Source organism: Bombus flavifrons, chromosome 12, assembly GCF_040668555.2.
Source record: "Bombus flavifrons isolate JBK064 chromosome 12, iyBomFlav1_principal, whole genome shotgun sequence".
Lineage (NCBI taxonomy): Eukaryota > Metazoa > Arthropoda > Insecta > Hymenoptera > Apidae > Bombus > Bombus flavifrons.
This window is the reverse complement of record NC_138453.1, coordinates 6,498,493-6,520,856: the sequence shown is the minus strand read 5'-3', so window position 1 is coordinate 6,520,856 and position 22,364 is coordinate 6,498,493. Positions and strand designations below refer to the sequence as shown.

At 35.6% G+C, this 22,364-nt stretch overlaps 1 protein-coding gene across 3 annotated transcripts in view; it reads left to right on the top strand.

The window, feature by feature from the left end:
* Nucleotides 1–21,923, top strand: part of LOC138185442 (uncharacterized) — a 139,522-nt gene extending 117,599 nt beyond the window's left edge. For all 3 annotated transcript variants that reach the window (XM_069124417.1, XM_069124416.1, XM_069124418.1), the window contains 3 exons: nucleotides 3,388–3,458; nucleotides 15,455–15,724; nucleotides 17,811–21,923. In XM_069124417.1, the coding sequence (XP_068980518.1) occupies nucleotides 3,388–3,458; nucleotides 15,455–15,724; nucleotides 17,811–17,927 (458 nt within the window). In that variant the 3' untranslated portion in view covers nucleotides 17,928–21,923. The remainder of the gene's footprint in view (nucleotides 1–3,387; nucleotides 3,459–15,454; nucleotides 15,725–17,810) is intronic.
* The last annotated feature ends 441 nt before the right edge of the window (nucleotides 21,924–22,364 follow it).

The following is a 22,364-nucleotide window of genomic DNA, read 5'->3' as shown; positions in this document are numbered from 1 at the left end:
CCCACACTCGTCTACTTCGTTTGGTGATGTATCATATCGAGTTTGGATAGTGGTTGCAGCGTTTCGAGAACGAAATTAAAACGAAAACCGCCAGGATCCGAACGATAATTAACGTTCGTCATGCAGATGAAACGGATGCTACACACGCAAACCATAAACGGAGAAAGAGAAAAAGAGAGGAGATGAGTAATAACGTTACGTAGTGTGTACGCGTGCATTCGGCGGCGGCCATTGGCGCAGAACAGTCGCCAGGATAAATTCATTCGTTATTTCCGACTCGATTGTCCCAGATTTGGTCAAAAGCTACAGCCGGAATTAGCTAACCGGAAACTGGTCCTCCGTAACGTGAACCGCGCCACCGAAAAATTTCAATTGTACCGCAGGAATTGCTCGTTTAATCGTGGAAAACAGCAACAATAATTGCTTTTTTTCCTTTGTGAAAATTGTGTTTTCCTTTTCTCGAAACGCGACTCGCTGTGCCATGCGCTATTTGAGCGATGTGATTAATGGAAATTTAGAAACATCGTGATTCACCGATGCGTGAAAATTTCTGATGGTGAATTGTTGATTAATCGCATCTTACTGACGTCATACTGTGAACGAGGACAAATGGGAGAGAGTATGACGATGCAGGAATTAGATCGTCAATGTTTATTATTGACGTCATATTAATTCTTCCGTTAATTAGTCGCAATTATAAACAATTGATGGAACTTATGCTTATTAGCGAGTAAAAATAATGAGAAATTGTAAATGTTTATTATCACATATATACGTATATCAATTTTTGTTCCAATTGATAGTAGTTCAGGTTTATAATGTAATTTAGCAAATGTAGTATATGATGGTAAATATTTGTTAATGTTCTCATATTATATCTTAATTGATAATATTCGTGAGAGATCGGTGAAATTTAAGTTAATAATGATTCATGAATTAACTGCCCTTAAATATTGTAGTTTTATTACGGTATATATGACATATGATAGCGGAAGTGAAATAGGACTGCGACTGTTCAAACAGAACAGAATCATGTTATTTATCAAGACAGTTTGTACATTATAATTCGCCGCGCAGGTAGAACAACGCAATACGTGATCAGACAACTGGAATACCATTTAAATAACGTTATTAGGACTACGATTTAGAAGTATTATTAAACTAATATATGAAACCATACTTAACAAGTATTGCACCGTGTCTCTCCTACTAGATATCAACGAATTTTGTAACTATTTTTATTAAACGTGATAGATTTTGAATCGAATTCATATCCATCGAATATCCATAAAAGCCATCAACCGTGACGTTGTAAAATACGAGCTTCTCGTTCAGAAAAGTCCCGATGCTCGTGGCAAATGACCGGCGTGCCACAATGAAAACCGCGTGTCTCTTCTAAGCGTGAACAATGAACGAAATATCGGCCGATATACCAACGATGGCCGTGTGGCCTTCGAATCCGATTGATTCCTCCAACGAATATCTATCCCGACGTGTGCGTGACGAGTATAACGCGGTCGGGACGAGTGGGACGAAAGATCTTTCGCATGGAAATGAATCGGGATCGAGGCCGAAGTGGCTCTCGTTCATCGACAGACGGCCGCATAGCCTGGGTAATAATTCTGAAAAATTGTTCCGTTCTCTGAGCTCAGTCTGAGATTTTAACGCATAAATCGCCCTCGTTTCTGGATTCCACGTGATATATCGGTGTTTGCAAGTATTCCCTAAGAGGCATTAAGATCGTATATTCTCTAAGTATTGATACAGAATAGCTTTCGCGTTCTAGATTGCTTGATGTACTTTACAATATGTACAATATGTACATGAAAGTACATATATGTAATATATATGTACTTTCCTTTTTAATGTCTATCGTACCATTGATTTTACGTTTCGTGTCTTAAACGAATTTCTTAAGCCTTGTTTAAGTCGTGTGTAGCGAATTAAAGTAACAGGATTTCATGTTTGTGTTCATTCAAGTTTAGTTGATACTGAATAATTTTTCTCTTTTCTGTTGCCTATGATTTAAGATATATATTTATTCTTTCATTTCTTTAGAGTCTATGGTGTCTTTGATTCTATACTTCATATCTTAATCGAATTCTTGAAGACTCATTCGACCTCTCGAAGTTAAGAAATTAAATTTCAGGTACAATGAAAAACAAATGGTTTCTAGTGGAAAACTCCACGTCATATCCAATATGGTATGTGCTAAATATTAATACGAATTAGACAATCAATATCAATATTCACAGAAATAGCAATAAAGCTACATTATTCGGTAATTATTATTTTATTCAAGTTACAGTTGAAAGAATCGCAGTTCTACTCGGAGTTTGAGAGTAGAGAATATTTCAAGTCAAATAAAATGGTATAAAGTGATTTCAAATGACTTGAATATAGATAAATTAGCTATTCTAAATATTTGTTCTTATTAATATTACATATTAAATTAAATATAAATGTTCTTAAATATTTTTTCAGCTTTTATCGGCAGACTCGTAGACTAATTTTTTAAAATGGCATTTCAAGCTCGATCGATCTCGCCGAAGTTTTATCAAAATCCACGGTCCACACCTAATCATTTTCCCATCAATAAACGTTCCTGCTGCCTTAGCGACTACTGCAAGAAAGTTCGTTAAAGTCTTTAAAAAAGTCGCATTAATGTTGGAGTTAAGACCCTGCATAACTAACCGCCGCGCCAAACGTGAAATTAGTTTCATCTTCGTTATGCAACGACCAAACTTAACAGCCTGCCAACTTACCTGCGTTTTAAATCAATCGAACATTTTTTCTACCTTCTGCTGCACCGATGAAAAAAATATCACTAATATATATATATATATATAGGATGTTAAAAAAGTGGGTGACATATACATAATGTGAATTCAGAAGTTAAGTTTACAGTTCATTGATCTACGTATCTACTAATGTATTCTAGAATAAAATTAGATTCTTCATAACTTGGAAAGATGAGGTCCAAACGACTTTCCAAATATCTCGTTCTAATACCTTGACTCGCACCTTATAAATATTGTCTACTTCTTTTTAACGCCCTGTATAATATTTTCATTGATTCTATGGATCGGTACCGTATCGCAATCACCATTCGATACATTGCTATGGCGTTCAAATAGGAAAATCATGGAACAATACCTACGTGCCAGGCAATTTTATGATCGCACTATTCAATTTCCTCGGTTGTATCGAATCGAATAGGAATGGGATACGACGCGTTTGATAAGAAGCTTCTAGGTAGCTCTCGGGCGTAATTGGAACATTGGGCGTAGCGCAGCTGGCTAACTATGCATAACGTTAGTATTCCGCAAGTCGCAGTCATCAATGGTTGGATCCAATTTAATGTTCTGCTCGCTCCTTGGATTTCAGATCTGGACACGATGTTATATGGATACACGAACAACATATATGTGCTGGACCACACTCCTGAATCGCTGCCGGTGAGTACGATACCGAACAAGCCAGTTAGTCACGGCTGTTACTGCCCGCCCTGCTCCACCCTTCTGTTCGCTCGTTTAAGTCGATTGCACGGATCATAATTGCATGCCACGGTCACCAAATTAATATGATTGTTAAACTTATACAACGACCACCATTTTAAATTGAAACTACATCTAGTTAGAGGAAATATAACCGATTGATGGATTAAGTAAAAATGACTTTGAATATGAAGATTATAAGAGAGAGGAGTGTTAAGTCACATTTTTTATTTTTTATATGAGGACTGTACGGTAAATAAATCTATTTCTGTTGATTTTTTAATATTTATCTTATTTACTTTTTTACTGTACTTTTACAATTTTTTTATATTTCAAGTCAATTACATAACAAATTCGCATCGAGAATAATTTCATGTTCCTCGAATCGAAGTCAGTGAAAGCGTGAGAAGTGCAAATTTATAAGATTGTTAGATCAAAGTACGAATTTTTTATTCGACTTAAGCGAGTTATCGAAGATTATAGAAGTTGTTCCTAGAGTTTAATGATACAAAAGACGATAGTTCCTACGACACAATAGCAAGAACAATGTAGCTTGTCTTCGATTCAAGTTCGTCACGATCAGAAAATAATCAGACTTCGGCCGATTCGATGCGAATTTAATTAAATTCAACGATGGTGTATCGTTCGACTTTGTTTCCAATTAAAACTCGCAGTTGCGTATTTTGATTAACAGTAAAATTTAATAATAAACACGTGTACACGAAAGAGGTAACCAGGAATTTCTCGGGACAATTCCCCGGGACGCGTAAATTTCGTGGATAAATTGAATCGATACGTGTTGTCGCAATAACAAGGTGCGAACTACACCAGAACTGAAACAAGCATATACCACGTGCACCACATGCATTCCAATTTTTGAATGAATTGCTGTTATCTTCCTGGCTCTAACTAACGAAGCAAGAGGGAAGAAAAACGAATTTTCATTAGTTTGGAGACATGTGAGATATCGTTTTTTCAAATAAAATTTTGGCTGCATACATGTACACACTTATTTATATGTATTAGGGAGATACTCAAAAAAAACTTAAGAAAACTTAAAGAATCAATATAAAATTATCAAAACGTTTAAAAATGATCTCATTTCAAAAGTTAAACTATACATATTTAATATTATAATAATAATCTCATTAATCTGTTACATCTGTGGACCATTATTTTGGTCAATTTTTACATCCACATTATATATTATTACATTTATCAAAAAATCGAAAAATACAAAGATTTTTTTATTAATAATCGTATTAGCATCATAAGTTCTTTTTTAATGTGATTAATATCAATCGATAATAAAATCAAATTTAATTGATAATATTTACCTATAAATATAAACTTCGCAAAATATTTCACATCCGTAGTCAAAAAATGACGAAACGCTGCAGAAGCTTATAGAAAGCGCAGACTCGTAAAAATGTACTGGCAATAAAAATGGGCACGTGTCAGTTTCATGCGCAGCTCGGTTCACGTAACGCGATCTATTTTACCTTTCGAATTAATCATTGGTTAAACCATGTGTGGTGTGTGCATATCATTGTCCTCCGAACGAACCACTCCACTCAATTATCCACAACGTAACGGGCTACGAAGAATAGGGAAATCGTAGAAATGAAACGCGGCCGTGTATATGAATTAAGTTAATTAGTTGTCGAACAAATGAAGCCTGTTCGTTAACAGCAGCCAGTGTTGGTTTCTGACGCAACGGTAAAGTTACAAGTTGAATTAATGGATCGAGTAGTGCATACATCCCCAGTCAAAAGCCAGTTGTTGCGTTTGCTTTAAAACTGGAGACAGTTAAAAAGTAAAGTACGTGAATTAATATTTTACATGTCAAAAAAAATATTTAACGTATAAAATGCTATTGTATTAAAATTTTTGCCATAAAATTCATATAATATTTAAAGTTCATAATTAAATACTAAATTCTTTTAATTAATTTACTTTAAATACTAAAAGATGCTAGTGTATTAAAATTTATACTATAAAATCCATGATTATTTTTCTAAGTTCTAATTTACGTTAAATATTAAAATTTTATCAAGAGTGAAACGTGTCCTAAGACATTCATTCTCCGAAAATTCATCAGAAATCGCAGTAAAGTAATTTGTCTGATGGTGATTTTTATGAAAAAAATTTGAATTTGTTGTCGGAATTTAGGTAACCCATCAAAGGGTACTGTTACCAGGGGCGTAATTAGGGGTAGAAAATTGATAGAAGATCTTTATTAGAAGCCACGTGCAACCAGAATTAGCTAGAAGGGTCGGTAGTCTGTAATCGTGGCATTGTCTCTTTTTGCTGGAGTTATCGTCGCTGAAGACGGAACAAAAGCGATCAGAAAGCTTTATTCTTGCTTCGATCGTTGTCTTCATTAACCGTCTGTGGTTTGTCGCTCATTTAGCCACGATATTTGTCGGCATCTTTATGCAAGAGTAGTTTACAATATGCATCTAGTGCTTCAATCTAACCGGCGACATACCGTGTGTATCATATGAAGAAATTCGTATTATCTCTATCAGTCAGTATTGAAAAACGAGTCGAAGAAATCGATAACCATAAAATTGAGAATTACTATTCCATACAGTAACATTATGCATAATTTTTATGTAATATATTTCAACTGCCCGCCATTAGGTTTCTATCTTCCTACACTAATGAAAGCTTTTTTCTCTGTTTATAATAAATAATAATGATAATAATTACTTCTAAACGAACAAGAATACTCCACAATCAGGACCACTGGCACCTTGAAATTTCAATTCCTGAGATATTATCTTTGATTTAGAATTCGACCTTGTATGAAGCGATGCTTTCTTACGTGTTTTAATGGAAACTACGTACTTCTAAAGCTCGTCACAATTTCATGAAATAATTGATATAAATTATATTTTCATTCACATATATTCATCGATGAGTAAAGATATACGCGTAAGTAGGTACATACACCGTCAGAAATTGGCAGAGCTGGTGTGCTCGTCTATTTGCGTGTATATTGGCTATCCGTGTACACGATGTTTCGTGTACCGTGTACACAAGACTGAATGTAATTTGCAGGAATCTCGCAGGGGGTGGGATCTGGATCCCGCGCGGTGACATAGGACATTGAATTTCCGGCATCTCGCCGTGGTGTATTGAATCGATCAATCAGTCACATTCACGTTAATTAGCTTGTAGCATAAAGTGTTTATCGTGTCGTTTAATCCAGGTGGGGCGTTTATATTTCGCGCGGCGACGCCTTGCGTCGTATAAATTCATTTCTAGGTAATTACGCTGGCTGGTTTGACGTTCGAAAAATATTTTACCTGCAGTCGAGTCGCGAGAAATTAACGCCGGAAGCCTGTAAAGGTTATTTATTCCATTGTTCCGTGTCTTGGTATATTACGATATTTAAAAGAGATTGCTGGTTGCTTGCCAATTTTTTCGTGTCAACACTTTATTCAGGTACTTGCACAATATAACATACACATCTGTTTTAATGGTTTTATAATGACAAGTGAATATTCTTGTAGCAAACGTTTTCACGTGTTATTGTATAGAAACAAACTTTATGGTATTATCTATTTATAGCTTCCCTTAATTCATAATTTTTTTGAAAATGTTAAAATAAGTACAATTTGGAAATGTTAAGATATAATGAAATAGTATTTGATCCATGTCTGAGCGATATCCTAATTGCTATAAAATAGAGATCATTTTCAATGAATTAGGAAAGAAATTATTAGGAAGAAATTCATCGATGAAAATTATTTTTATGCAAGATGGAATGGAGAATAATAAAATTAGAAAAATTGTTGAAGAATTATTCTTGTAAGATAACAGAGAATCTCTTGAAATAAAAATTACTTTAAACTATTTAATCAATATCTTTTGTGCCAGTTATTATTTCTGAACATGAGTGCTCTCCATTCCTAGTTTCCGTTTGCCAGATGGTTTAAGACATTTGTACAGTACAGTTTTAATCCTGTTAAAAAGATCGAACGAAAAATATTTTTATATCCAGTTAAAAAATTAACGGAAGAGAATGAAACGGTTTAATGTTTATCGCGTTATCAATAGCGGGGATCATTGGGAATATTTACAGAAAGACTTTTACAAACACGAAACCCTATTGACAGTGTTCACTGGCGTATAGAGAAACTTTTGCCATCGGAAAGCTGCAGCAGGAAACTTGGCGGAAGTAAGTTCATTCCGGAATACGCGTCTTGATAAACATCTTGGCGCAGTTAGGTAACGTTATAGAAACGAGTCAACGACGGACTTTACGATCGTGCCTTGAGTAAAAGAGGCCGTTAAATCGTCTTATTTCTCTGAAAGAAAAAGGAAGACACGAAGAAACGTTCGACATCGTCAACCTGGAAGAAACGTGCACCCCCTTTTCGACGTTTCAAGGCGGGAAACCATACGGAAATCTCGATCCACGATGGCGTTTAAACGTCACGTAATCTGATCTTTCTGTCGATCTGATCGAAACGAAATGTTATAGCGTTTTACTGGTGGAATATCTGATTTTCCGCGTGAACACGAAACTTCCATCAAACGTTCTAGTGAATTTCAAGGTGTTCGATCGCAATTCCGGCCGCGTAGATCACGCTACAGGAATTCCGTGGAAAAAGGAGCCGGCTGGCGTTAACTTGTCCTTTCCAGCGAGCTATTTATCAGCGTCGAAGGACTGGAGGAAAGTTCGCGTGCACGTTTCGAGGAAATACGAGACGAGGAGCCTGGATATGTCTCCCCGGGGAATATCGTTGGAGTCTCTGTCTGGCCAGGCACATGGTGTAGGTACATCGAATCAGCTTTCTACTTGTTATCTCCCGGCATTTGATCTCTTTGCCATTTCCTGTTCACTCTTTTGTCCCTGGATTCTGGAGACGACGTTTCCTTCGGGGCTTCCTTAGTCGCGGTAGAAATAAAGATTCGGTCAATTGGTCGAAGAGGAGAAAGGTCCCTTTCATCAGATGATACAATCCCCTGACATGGCCATTTTACGCTGTTTCTCTCATTCAACGACTGTTGCCTCCTTAATTTTTCTGTCTGATTAAATTTTCTGGATTTCTATATTAGTTACTTAGGATGAATTGCTCCGTTATTGAGTGAAATCAATGGCCTTGAACAAGTCTTGAACAAGTCTTCAGAAACTAGACTGAGCAACTTCGTAAATTGGAAAACAGAAGAAAGCAATATCACGAATTTTTAACATTTTTAAAAATTTATCATTTTTGTACCATATTTTGGCAATAATTAAATCTTATGGGAGTTGTTATCGTATATAGGGGAATTAAACACTAATCATGTCGCCACATAGTAAAATCAAGAAATTTAGGAAAAGTGGAGTTGATTAGTTTAGTTCAGTTCGAAGAAGCTCAAATGTTACGCTACTTTGTTAAATTTTTTTGACTTTTCCATATTACCAAATGACTTGAGAGGAGTTTTATTATTAAACGAAGGAAATACGCCTTCGTCAACGAATGTGTCTTCGTTAAATGAATTTTTAATTAAAAGCTTGACATGGACAGTCTTTGCTGATAGTCGAACGATTTAATCCCACGAATATTCTAAGATCTTTTTCAAGAATATAGGACAGCTCGGTGCCAGAATTTTTTGCAAGTTCGTAAAGTTTCGTTATCCCTGACACCGTACAAACTGCCACTTTTCGTACACGTCTTTCCCTCGCGATGTATTTTCAAGAGCTTCAACTCTAATCGAGTCTGCTCCCCAACGTCGTAGAATCGCGCTTATAAAACTTAAACGTACGGCGAGTTCGCCCCAGGACGACTTAAACTTTGACCAGCCAGCCAAATATTAACTCTTTGCACCGCAGGCTAAAGAAGAATTCCGCTCCTCCATCTTGATGAAGAGAAACTTTCCGCCGGAGTCATTGTTAGGATTCCAAATACCATGAGCAATCTTATACATATAAGTTGAAGTTTACGCAAATTTTCAATGCAAAAATCTTTCAATCAAGGCTTATCGCTGTGAAATAATAAAATCAGTTATTCTACATGAAATTAGAGATACAGAATAGACCGTGGAACTTAAATTTATATTCTGTATCCTTTGATCTAGAAAGCAAGTGAAAGTAATAAGTCGATTAGTACTTCAATGCCTCTTCGTAATGAGTTAAGCTTCCTTTAGATCAGTCAAGTCGTTCCAAATCACCTGAACTCAAGCAACTTCTAGGTCATTTGAGTTCAAACGACTTCATGGCAAATAACTTGTCTAATGAGAGCAAACCTGAAAGCTTGAAACAATATTTCAAACCGAATAAATGACTAATAGAATCCAAGTTGCTCAAATTCCAATATCTATACCTATATACCTCCTTCTCTATTCCAAAATTTGATAAACCTTTTCTTTTTTAGTTTACGCAGGCAAATAAAAATATTCAATTAAATATAAATTTTGATATAAGCGTAAATAATGTTTGATAGTACTATATGTATCAGACTATATCAGAGTGTTACGTATCTCAGAAGAAATTTACGTCTTCTCTAAGATCTCTCTCATCATTGCTATACATTACAGCCTTCATTCGATTTCAATTAAAGACGAAAATTTATATTGTTCAAGCTTAGTTTTTGCTCCAAAAAGGATACGTACGGGCAGACTTGGAAAAGTAAATATCCGACGCAATTGGGTTAATTCCTTCGCAAAATATCTGTTAAAATTCTACGAGAAATCGACACGAGATCACCGAAAACTTCTTAACCGTTGAATTGCTTTTACGATTCCTCGATTCTTTCACAAGCAAACAGCGGGGAATGCATTAAAACCCTTTCGTGGAGAAGCAGCGGAATCGTTTCCAACGAAGATTCTACGCTGGTGAACCAAGCTCTAAAAGCGCATCCTCCTTTTCACGAACGTTTATGGTTGGTAATAGTTGGAAAGTCTCGTACCCCCGGGGCGAAAAGCCTTTTAACCGACGTGTATTTTCCATGCCCTCTTCGATTGCACGATTCCGTTGAGATTTCGCGATTCCGCGAGAGATGATCGTATCTCAAACCTCATACCAACACGATGGCATAATTTCATATGATGGATTCGTATAGAAATTGTTGTGTGTAACTAGCTGTTTAATGATGTAACATTCAGATGGATTTGCATTGGATTAATTAGCAGTCGGTTATTGATCGCTTTTTTTGCATTAATGAAGATCTCTCGTTAGCAGAGCGAATTATCTGATTTTGAATACTATTCACATTACGATGTTGTCAAAATATTATATTATTCGTGAAAATATACGTTCATATATACAAGGTTGTATACAAATTTTTCAAGTATGTTAGAATTCCATTTATCTGAACTCCATTTATTCGAACGGAATTTTATTTAATCCTCTATCAACTGAGCTTTTGCTGCATGAATTCACTTATCTGAATGTGAGCTCTTACTATGTGAACGAGAAATAACAGGTAGTGAAGAAAATTGGCGAAGTCCTCTTATATGAACTTCCATTATACATATAAATATTCAGATAAATAGAGTTTTCCTGTTAAATGAATATACCGTTATTTTTGTACATTTAATTAATATGACTTTCATCTAATTTAACGCAAGATTATCTAATTTCGTTATTTTGTGTATTGTTCGCCAAAATAAAATTTTATATGCTCTTGCGAATTCTCAATTAAATAGCGATCGGTCAGGGTCAACCGATCGGTTGATATCGCGAACTTTCAATGAGTTAACACACAAGATAGAGGTAAATTGAATATATCGAGTGTTAGTATCGTTTGATACATTATTTGCACTTTCAGTATACACGAAGAGTTTGACGTTCTGTTCACGACGGTTGTACAATCTTGTTGAGACTGAATATGGTGGAGTCTCAAACGAACGGTACGGCACTGATGAAGACTGTCCTAGGATGTAGCTGTTCCCTCCACCAGCAGCTCCGCCTCGTCCTTACATCCCGACTTTCCGTCCGTGGGTTTTCTTTGGTTTACCTGTATCGGGGGTGCATATCCTCTGGTATTGTCAGTTGTTTACCTACGCCCCGACCCATCGGCACTTAAGGTGTTTTTTAGTCTCTTAATGATGACCGCGTCATAAGGTTACAGCTCGGGGAGGCAGACACTTCAGACTTACTCAAAAAAGGGAGATGTGCTGTCCGAGTCAAATCTCCAAATCTTATTTATTATTCTTAATAAATTTTTCCTAATTATTGGAATGTAAAATTTCATCAATTTTATATTATTATCTTTTATTTCGAAATTTTCTGAAAATCGTAAGAAATTTCCATGAGACGAAAAAGGAGGAGTACTTTTAGCTTAGGTGAGTAATATTTTCATGAGTCACTGAATTTTCCTAACGGGTCATTCAAATTACCGCGACGCATAGAAGTACCACCGCGTCTTCCTCGACGAATTCCTTCGCACATGAGGTCAGGATCATTCCAATTATTTTCTTCCAGCGAAACGGCTCCTGCATTCGCGTTGTAGTGCCGTGACTCACGATCGTTTGTACAGTGCCGCGTTGCAGCAACCAGGAGGTGGATTTTTAATGATCTGCCGTCGATAATTAAGCACGCTTGCCTCTCGTCGCAAAATTCCAATCAACCAGCCTGCACGTTTATCGAGAACAAAGGTTTGAACTCTGCAAGGTGTTACCACGGTTTTCAGCGTGTTATAAACCGCGAGTCGAATTTTTCGATGCCGTTCTTTGCGTAGAAAATTGCACAGATTCCTTTCATTTGGCGTCAAAACGGTTTAAAGTGGCTGTAATTTCTAATTTCAATGGAAGCTCGAGGTGGAAATTAGTGGAAGAACTACGCGAGCACCTTTGGACCGACGCTAATTAACGAATTGAACAGAAGCCGGGGCTCACGTTACCCTTTCTTGAGCTGACTTACCGTAGTTGCTTTATATTTCACAGCTGATTTTCCTTAAGGGCAAAGTAGTAACCATCGTATTCATTATGTGTAAAAATTTTCACGATAGAAAAAAAAAGTATAACATCACACATGAATATTTAAGAAAAAAAAAATAAGAATTTTGTCATCTTAAAAACTGTGAAAAAAGTTCTTTAACATTTAAAGTATTAATATCACGTTGATAACAAAATTAGCAGAAAATTCAATTATTAACGATTCGTATATCCAGAAAAAATCTTCCCTCAATATTAGAAAATGCAATGTCATACATTTCTCTCTTACAACTCTGTACTATTCCCTTCTGGACATTCACCTTTTTTTATTAACTCTATTGGTGATCCAAATGCGTTCGACCGTTCGCGGAGAGACGCGATCGCGAAGAAGCGCACCAACGAGAGTCGTAAATTCCCGTTACAATTTGATGATCAACACCACGAATTGGTCGATCCCCTATTTCGGTTAGGATAATAGAGGTGGTTGAACTGATGATAACACTTGGTTAACAAATTAAAACATGCACTTTATTTCAATAACTTTGTAGATATAAATAGTTACGCGTGGTGTGTGTAAATGTACTCTCAGCGAAGTGTAAATAGTATGGAAAACCATTCAAGAGATGGTGACTGATTTAAGTACAAAAAACCAGTCAAGACATTGACTGGTCAACGAATGAAAAACCAATGAAGTTCGGTGACGATGTTGTCGCGAAGGAAAGCTACTGATGGGTGTGTCTGACGCACGGGACCATCGGATTCGTTGAAGACAATTTTGACGGGGAAAGTGAGGGCAACGGTCATTGCTTCTAATTGGATAAGAAAAAGGCTGGTGGGTAAGGATGGGTGCTGGTCGCTTCCATTCAAAGCTTGCCCGTGAATGGCATTGTGCATAGGAAAACCGTTTTCGCATGAATACCCGTTTTCTCGGAATAGACAATAAATCTAAAGAATACTTCAACTAAAAACATACTTTTTTGGTCTCAAGGACCTTAACTATGAAAATGCAAAGATTTATGATAGGACTTTAAGATTATTGAGGCATGGGGTCTGGTTTGTATAGAGTGTAGAAATATGTTCAGCAAAGAAAGCCTTAGGCTTCCTGGTAAGATTTTCCACGGACTAAACACCAAGACACAGCCTAAAACAGTGCAACGATGCAAACGGACAAACTACCTACAAATTTGGTCAAATAATTTCTACCACCTACTATACATGTCCACCTGGACAAATTCTAAAGTACAAATTAAATAATAATAATAAAAAAACCTACTACAACCATTTTAATACTGTACGAATACTGCAATAAATATGAAGCTTGGATCATAGGAGGATTTGATTTACTTTCACAGGATACTTGATGGATATGTTTACTGTCTAACGATTCTTGCTAATACTAATATATTATACATATGTTAACGTCCATAATATCAAACCTCCTTGTTTGGGCAACTGGTGTCACTAGATTATCTAATGTAGCTAACAAGTTCATCGACACCTTAAATCTTTTTGGCGATTCAGTGTCTCGTTTTAAGTCTAACGTTTATTTAGCGGATTTATTTGAACCACAGAGGGGCCAAATAATTTACAACAAATAGATGAATATTGAAAATTTTTCGATATACAACGCAAATCCAAAATTTAAAATATCTCCCACATTTTTCTAATTTCTTAAAGAAATATCTTTCGAGAAGGGAGTATCTTTGGTACATTTTCTCGTAAAACTAATCGCCTCGAACCATCCGATGCGTCAAAGAATTCAAAAGGACAAGAATACTCGCGGAGAGCTTGTCACATTCCTCTTTGATAATCCACCGGAGAGGCAGAGAATTTCTTTTGGGCGCTTCTTTCTCCCAGTGTCAGGTAGAAAAAAGGGGGAAAGGGACACGGAACTTTCGGCGAGACGACGCTCGTCGTGGCATCGTTAGAAAAATCCCTTTCGCCCGTGGGGCGTGTTCGCGGGTGGAAAAGTCTCAAAGAGTTTCTTGCCAATATGAAACGAACGAGACAGCAGAAAAGAGGAGGAGGTACTTGCGGGTACGTCTTACCTCGTTAAGAGAATAATGCCCTTCCGGGGCAACTGAACAACTTCCATCGTGGTAGACTAACGAGAGTCAACGATGCAGACGAGCAAAAAGGAGCACGACCACCCTTAACAAAAGCCAATCAACCCCTTCGAGTTTATTGATGCGACCCTTTGAAGTTAAGAATGCTCAACAATGATTAAGGATTTTGTCAAGGCTTTAGTGAACGACCAATTTACCTGTTTAACTGCTTACTTAAACAGTTCAGATTAAACGGTTCTAAGAAATCGGGTAAAATAAATCAACAAATAGTTGTAAAAAGATATTTATTTTATACTTGGTTCAATATAAATAAATGTACAGGGAAAAATATTACGAGTAAGATTTTGGAAACAAAATAGTGTAACAATACTTAAAAAAAATTAGATCAAAGAAGTTTGACGAAAATCATATTTCGGTTTCGTTAAGATACAATATTAATATTGTCAAAATTACCTACATGTTCTTAACGAGTCCAAAAGAAAGAAGACTGAGATACAGTATTTCTGTGGAAAAAATGGCGATATAAGGCACGAAACTTTCATACAAACGATATTTATTTTATACGCGCTTCGATGCAGAAATATATATAAAGAAGGATAATGTGAATAAAATTTTGAAGAGATAAAATAGTAGTATATTCGAAATTTATGTTGGAAACATGAAACGTATACGTAGATGCATATAGAAATTCCGATATATCTTGGTATCGAAAAGTACTTTTCTGTGTCCCTACTCGTAACTATGACAATAAACGCGCCGGAGTACATGGGCGACTTTATATGAGAAAATAATGCTTCAGGAGAAAAATTGTTCTGCAGAAAATTTTTATTCTTCACGAATTTATTCACGATCTCATATATACACATTTCCTATGCTGATGTGGTTACTGTGGTTATAAAACTCCTAAAAAGATTCTTTGAAAATTCATGACTCTTCTATCGTCTTAAAATCAACTTTCATATCTTCAACGATTAGAATATTTCATTTGTAGGACTAACTGATAATATTTGGCTGCAGGACATGGACATGCTGCAACTGTTCGCCTCGCCGGCGGGACGAGCGTTGCTCACCAGTGACAATCGGCGGAGAGGATCGACGTCGACCTCCTCCTTGTCTCGAGAGTCCTCTTCGAGGCTGAAGAGAGGCAGAAGACCATCGGGTACAGTCAGTGCGCCGACCACACCACCAAGGCAACGGAAATCGAGCGCGGAACTGTACAAAGAAGCTGTCGAGATTCTTGGTCTTACCTGTTCGTTGACCGATAGCTGCCCATGCATCGATTGTCAGGTAAATACATATATGTTCTACATGTTTTTACTATAATAAAATGTGTATCCGTAACGTAACATAATTATGAAATTTACAAATCAAACAATAACAATTATCTCGTATGTGGAGGTCAGAAAATTTTATAGAACTTTTTTTTTAAGGAATCCAACTTTACTTAATTTTTAATTTCTATAGATGTGATTATAACGGGGTATCATTTTAGTTATAATAATAAAAATTACACTATTTGATTAAAGCATTTATGTCAAGATTACATATATCTCCTAAAGTACATTTAGACGGTAGTAAAATATTTTAACGCTGAACTAATGTTCGTACGTGCTCCATTACAGCGGTCAGTTTTAGGTTCACTATAACACTCTTTCGTAATAAAAGTGATACTCCAAATTGCTATATAAATTCGACGATATTTTTCCATTGTACATGAATTTATATTTCTTTAGCCTTTTCAGGATTAACTTCTTTCGTAGTCACAAAAAAATGTCTTTTGTATTAATAGTTAATAATAGGAAAATATCCTCTTGTAGGGTTTTGTAAAGAAGATACAATGCACTAAAATTTGAGACCGATTTCACTGGAAATAGATACATTTATCTGTTTATTTAGGTAACATCTTATTAAAGTACAATATATCATGTAATGTAGAAAGTGAAAGGAAAAAATGAAAACGCAGAAATTTCCTTTAATTTGTTATAAGTTATTATTCGTTTTATTCGTTAATATAAAAATTTTTATAATGTGATGGTATCTCTTCAAGTACAAAAATTCCAAATAAAAGTTCAGTTTCCTCTAGTTCTTTTTATGGAATGGTGGAAATTACAACGCGTAATTGCATCCATTCACGAACTCACTCACACGACGCGTGTAATTAGCGCGAGTCAGAGAGTATAATCTTGGAAATTAAGAGGATATTGTCTCGATTTTAGAACTAATTGCCTAAAGCTCCCGGTGTACCAATTATAACCGAGGCAAGGCGGTTCCCATTGATTAGCCATTTTCTCCACCAAACGCGTAAATATTTCTTTGCCCCAGTTTTCCGCTTGCGCGACCGCGATCAGCTGGCGTTCTCGTTTCGGAAAGCCAATGAAAGAAAATGCAATGTGGAAACTTGGCGTCTGAATTTAATTAAAAATTTTATTGCGTATCGGTTAACCTACTACAATTTTCATTCCACCGGAAATTTCGCAAGGTGTGCGAGCTTGTTTATGAAATCCCGGAATAACTAACGAGAGAAATTTCTTCCTCTATTTTTACTCGCGATAGAATATACATATGCGGAGACGTTAATGAGACTGTTAGCTTTTTTTTTAGTTCGCGTATTTCTCAGCTCGTGACAAAGCAAACTGTGTATTTTCGAGCATTTACGGTCAGAGAATTTTCACATTGAGTTTGCTTTCCAAGGCCAACGCTGGTTGGCATTGAACTTCCAAGGTTAAATATTTTCTTTTGCGTACACCTCCGAGGCTAGACCCTTCGACCTTTTAATGGTTAGCTTAACTACACAGCTAAAGCCCTTTCGGTTAGAGAGCTTAATGTCGGAAAGCTCGCCACTTTGAATTACTCGATAACGAAAAGCTTTGAACTTATAGGCTAAAAGTTGAAAAAACTTTGACCTGGGAAATTGAATGTCGCAAAGATCGAACCTCGGAAATTTAACGTCGAAGAGCTTTAGCCTCGGAAATTTAATGGCAAGAAGCTTTGACCTCGGAAGTTCAATACAGTAGAAGATTTATTATCCAAGCATATCCTATCTAAGCGATAATATTTAATGTTTCAGATAATATTTAACAATCCAATAATTTTTTTGCTAACAATATGTTGTTATCTATATTTTAGTTTTATTAAGTAACATTGTCCAAGAAATTCAGCTATTTTGTTTGTAACTAATTAATGCGAATAATAAAGATCTCGTTGTACCAAAAATTTTTCACCGCCAAAGTTCACCCTCTTCTATTCATTTTTTCTTTCACAAATTACTCTGTCACTTACAAACACATATTTTCCAACTAAATTCAAAGAACATAATCCACTAAAAAATATCAACTGTTATATCATGATGAAACATTATTCGTCTATTTTCCAGAGTAATTATTTCGACTGCGACGAAGATTTCGGCGATGCGAGAACGGAATTGGCTGCAGGCACGCCCATCCTGCTGGACCACGCTTTGTCACATCCATTGACGTGTTCCATACAGTAGCAGCTGAATATCGCGTTTCGAGTACGACTTTACATCCGCCTGTTCTGCCATCTGACGAAACGGAAATCATCAAGGTGTCGAGGATCCATCGGGAACGCTGAATTCAGAGCAAAGTGGGAACGCGTGTACTTGAACGTGTACAGCGTGTACGTTTAACGCCTGTACTTTGATCTCTGAAAACTCACAAAACGAAAAGATCGCGTGAATTAGAAAATAGAAACGAGTATATAAAGAGCTGAATCTTAAATGCTGATTTTTCGATAATTTCGTTAAATAATTTCGTAAAAGGAAAACGAAAAACTTTCAACGCGCCGAAAATCTGCACCAAGGTCTTGATTCTCATCGATATGCTTCTGAAAATGTTCACGCGTCTTCTTCCAACGTCTGATATTGCGTTCATTAAGTTCTTCGGCGATATAATAGATTGTAATCGATTGTATGTATGTACGTGTACAGGAAACGCTAACGTTATATTATATTATATGGTGAAACGACGTGTTAATAACCCTAAGATTTTGTATGTTTCAATTGCGTTCAATCGTAAAATCGTTAAGAATTTAGTAACAGACACGAAGTTTCGATCGTACTTAACACAAGCGAAGAGCAGGGGTTTCCGACTTGAAAAACGCGATCTCATGTGATTCATTCGATCATCGTTCTCCTCTCGATGGAACACGATATTAATTATAACGATAATTAAAAAAAGGAAAAAAAAAAAAAAGAAAACGAGACACAACCATCGCGAACGATAAATATATAATTTGTGGACAATACATCGTAACGGAATAAGTCACTGCTCCGATTGTTTCTCCTCTTTTTATATGAAACGAAGAAAAAGATAATAACGCAGGCTTACGTTATTACGTATCTAGGAATATCTATGTACAAAATATGCCCCCTGAATGTACAACAGTTTGCCGGTAATCGCGCCTGGCTACTAAAAATTGATGGAAACAAATATCGAGATAACAAACATACATACAAAAAAAAAAGAGATAAAACTAGAAAATCGAAATTCATCGTTTCACGTTTTTATTATTAAATATTTCTATATATATTGTCATCGATACCGAATAAAAATATCTAACGCGACCTTAAATTTCGAGCAAAAATTTCTGTGCGCGCGTACGGAGGAAAGAGAAATGAAATATATAATAGATGGTATATATCGAAAAAATACAATATGCTCGTCTGGCTCAAATTCGACGAATTTATTTATCGTCGCGAAACGATACACATGCCAAATGATATAAAAAAAAATGCGCCAAATTTCTATATTAATTAGCGATAACGATACTAAAAATAAATAATAATAATTAATATTTAATGAACGATAACCCTAATAATAATACTAATATTAATAATAAATTTCGATCTAGTCGGAAGGTGTAACGTGATTGAGACGTTTATTAGGTAACATTTAAATCGTTTGTCGACGTACGCGATATATGAGGATTATATATATATGTAATATATAATATATAAATATATATATATATATTATACACATATACGTGTATACATACACATTATATTTACTACACGTTTTATTATTATACTTATTCGATTAAGTCTAGTAGGGTATATAGGGTCGTTCAACGTTTATGAGCTCGCAAACAAGCCAAAATAAGGAAAAGCTAAAAGATGACTAAAGAAGAAAATGAAAACCAGAAATAGAAGGAAAAATAAGACTAAAGGAAGAAACGTAACGCGTTGATACTTAGAATTTATATACGTGTAAAGATCGATACGTATGCGTCGAACATATACATCTGTGTGAATAAGTTTTCTGAAACCGATGCTTTTCGTTAAGTGTTCCGGGTTTAAGTTATTTAAACACGTCGACTGCCGTTTGCGATTCTCGCCGATGAGAGAGCATCGTTAATTTTAATGACGTTCAGGAGTTTCTTCTTCAAACTTCGCCGTTCAGCTAACAAAATTACAGTTTATTCTGTCTGCCTGTAATATCGTAAACGTTATTAAAAAACTCACGTCTATTTCCTACAACGTGACGTGAAACTTTCGGGCGTGTGTAATTACGAATAAAATAACGTAAATAGTGTTTACAATTTCCTGCCAAGGTTTCGTTCGAAATTTCAATTGTAAAGTAAGAAGAAAAAAGGCAAAGTTTTATTTGCGACAGTCGACGTAACACACGAGAATCGTGACTATGTATAAGCGACGTAACGATAAACGAAGCTAGGCCTGAGTTACGTAAAATCGTAGATGGACTGAAAGAAATCAAAAAGAACGAATATACGAAAGGAGAGATATTGTAAAAAGGGCTGGACACTTTCATGAGTGCTTCTTTATAAGAGAAAGAAGAAAGGAAACAAGAACATGTATTTACTTACATATATCTAAATCCGCGTCAAAGATGAGTGAAACAATATGAGAGAAAAAATCACATTTAAGAATGCAAGTGCCAAATTAAAATTTAATCATGCGACGCTCGTAAGCTTAGTGGTTCGCTATCGAAATCTCTTCTTAAATTATCCGATAGATTACGAGTTAAGGGAAGAAACGACATGACAGGGCTGAATATTCGCAAATTTTACCAAACTTTACAAATCTTTAAACATATTAAACGCATCGTGCTTCCCCTTTTAGAGGGAAAGGAAGAGGCATGTCGAATCTTCGATAAAACAAAAATAGATTCAATAAAAAGAAGATGATATATTCGACCATTTTATAAGTAATGTGGTCTTCCTAAGAGTCGAGTTTAATATAATAGAACTCGCCATGAAAGTTTTATAAAAGGGGAATAGAAAACTTAAAAGAAAGATTGCAAGTATCTGAGAATGAGAAAAGTGACGGGAAATACATGACTGATTTATTACCGACTGAGCTAACACAGGATATATCAAAATCATTAACATTGCATTGAAGAAGCATTTGAAATTTACTTTTTTTTCTTTCAGATATAATTATGTTATTACATAAACAATATTCTATATATGATAATTATTTTTTAATTAAACGTTATACATTCATATGTTGTCCTAATTTTGACGCTGCTCGTACATCAAAATTTAAAAAAGAACGTATTGCTTATAAAATGACCTGATATACATTAATCGTAAAAATATCTCAGTGAACTTGAAACAATTTGATCAAGTTTTATACAGCTCCAGCGACGAGTCCTAAGCTTCTACGTGTTTTATTACGTTATCGTAAACGAGGATAAGCTGAAATGAAAAAGTTTCAGCCACGATTGCTTTCTTTTTACAACGAGACAAGCTGTCGTAGAGATGAAAGCCTGTCACATTTTACTGATCCATGATCCCGCTACGTTTGTGGAGAGCTTTCAACTTTTTTATCGCTGCCATTTTTTCGTCGAATTGTTTCGTGTATTGTTCACGAACAGAAGAAGACTTTTAAGATAATTTTTCGTTCGTAATACGAGTTCATTTTATCTACTCGAAGAAGATAGTTGTAGAGTCACGTTTGTATAATCAGAAATATTATCACGACGTTGTTACGTGTAGATAGAAGGGAATTAAACGATTTTTGATCAACTAGTTACGAACGGAAGAGCGTCGAAGAAATGACAGATTTGTTGTAAGTTTAATTCACAAGTATCGTTACTTGTTAAAGCAGTTAGTAATTCAAAGTTGTTGAGATCTGTTCCACTTTTTTCAAAGTCGTTCTTGTTACTTGAGAAACCTCGCATTTCCGCCTCTCTTCCAGTTGAATTCAAACAGCCAATCGACATTCTAGGTCGTTCGTTTTGCGCGATCGTCGAATTGGTTTTCTCTCATCGACGAAAGTAAAAGAGCAATTCAGCAATCTTTTTCCCAAGGATATTTGAGAGAAATGCGTGAAACCCTTGCAAATGATGTAACGATCTTAAAAATAAAAAGATGGGGGAAAATAATACGTGGCTTCTAATCGTTTTATAGTAATGTAAGCCGTAATTAAGACGAAAATGATTCTTGCAACACGCAGCGGCGTACTCTTGGATATGACTACTATTAAAATACGATAAAATATAAATCATGCTCATTTTATTTACCACATTCCTTTATTAAATATATAATATAATTTCTTAAGTCTAATACATAGTATAAAATTTGCTTATAACATACTTATAATTCTGTTATAACACACTGGATAGATCTATGAATCTCACTAGTTGCAATTTTACTTTTAACAAATATCTTTAAAAGATAAACAATTTTTTAACACCATTAACTGTTGTACCATCGGTTGTTATAGATGCAATTTCCTATGCCAGCAGATAGTAACATATTTTAAACTTACAAATGATGATACCATCGACCGATAAGATAAACGCAGGAGGTACAAAAATAGAATAATGCTTGGCGTCGCTTAAGATTTATGTCGTATGCCGGACTGTCAATGCAAAAGTTCTCGAGGACGAATAGATTCGGGCATACGTTAATCGGTTATACTTGCCGCGGAATTGGACAAGAA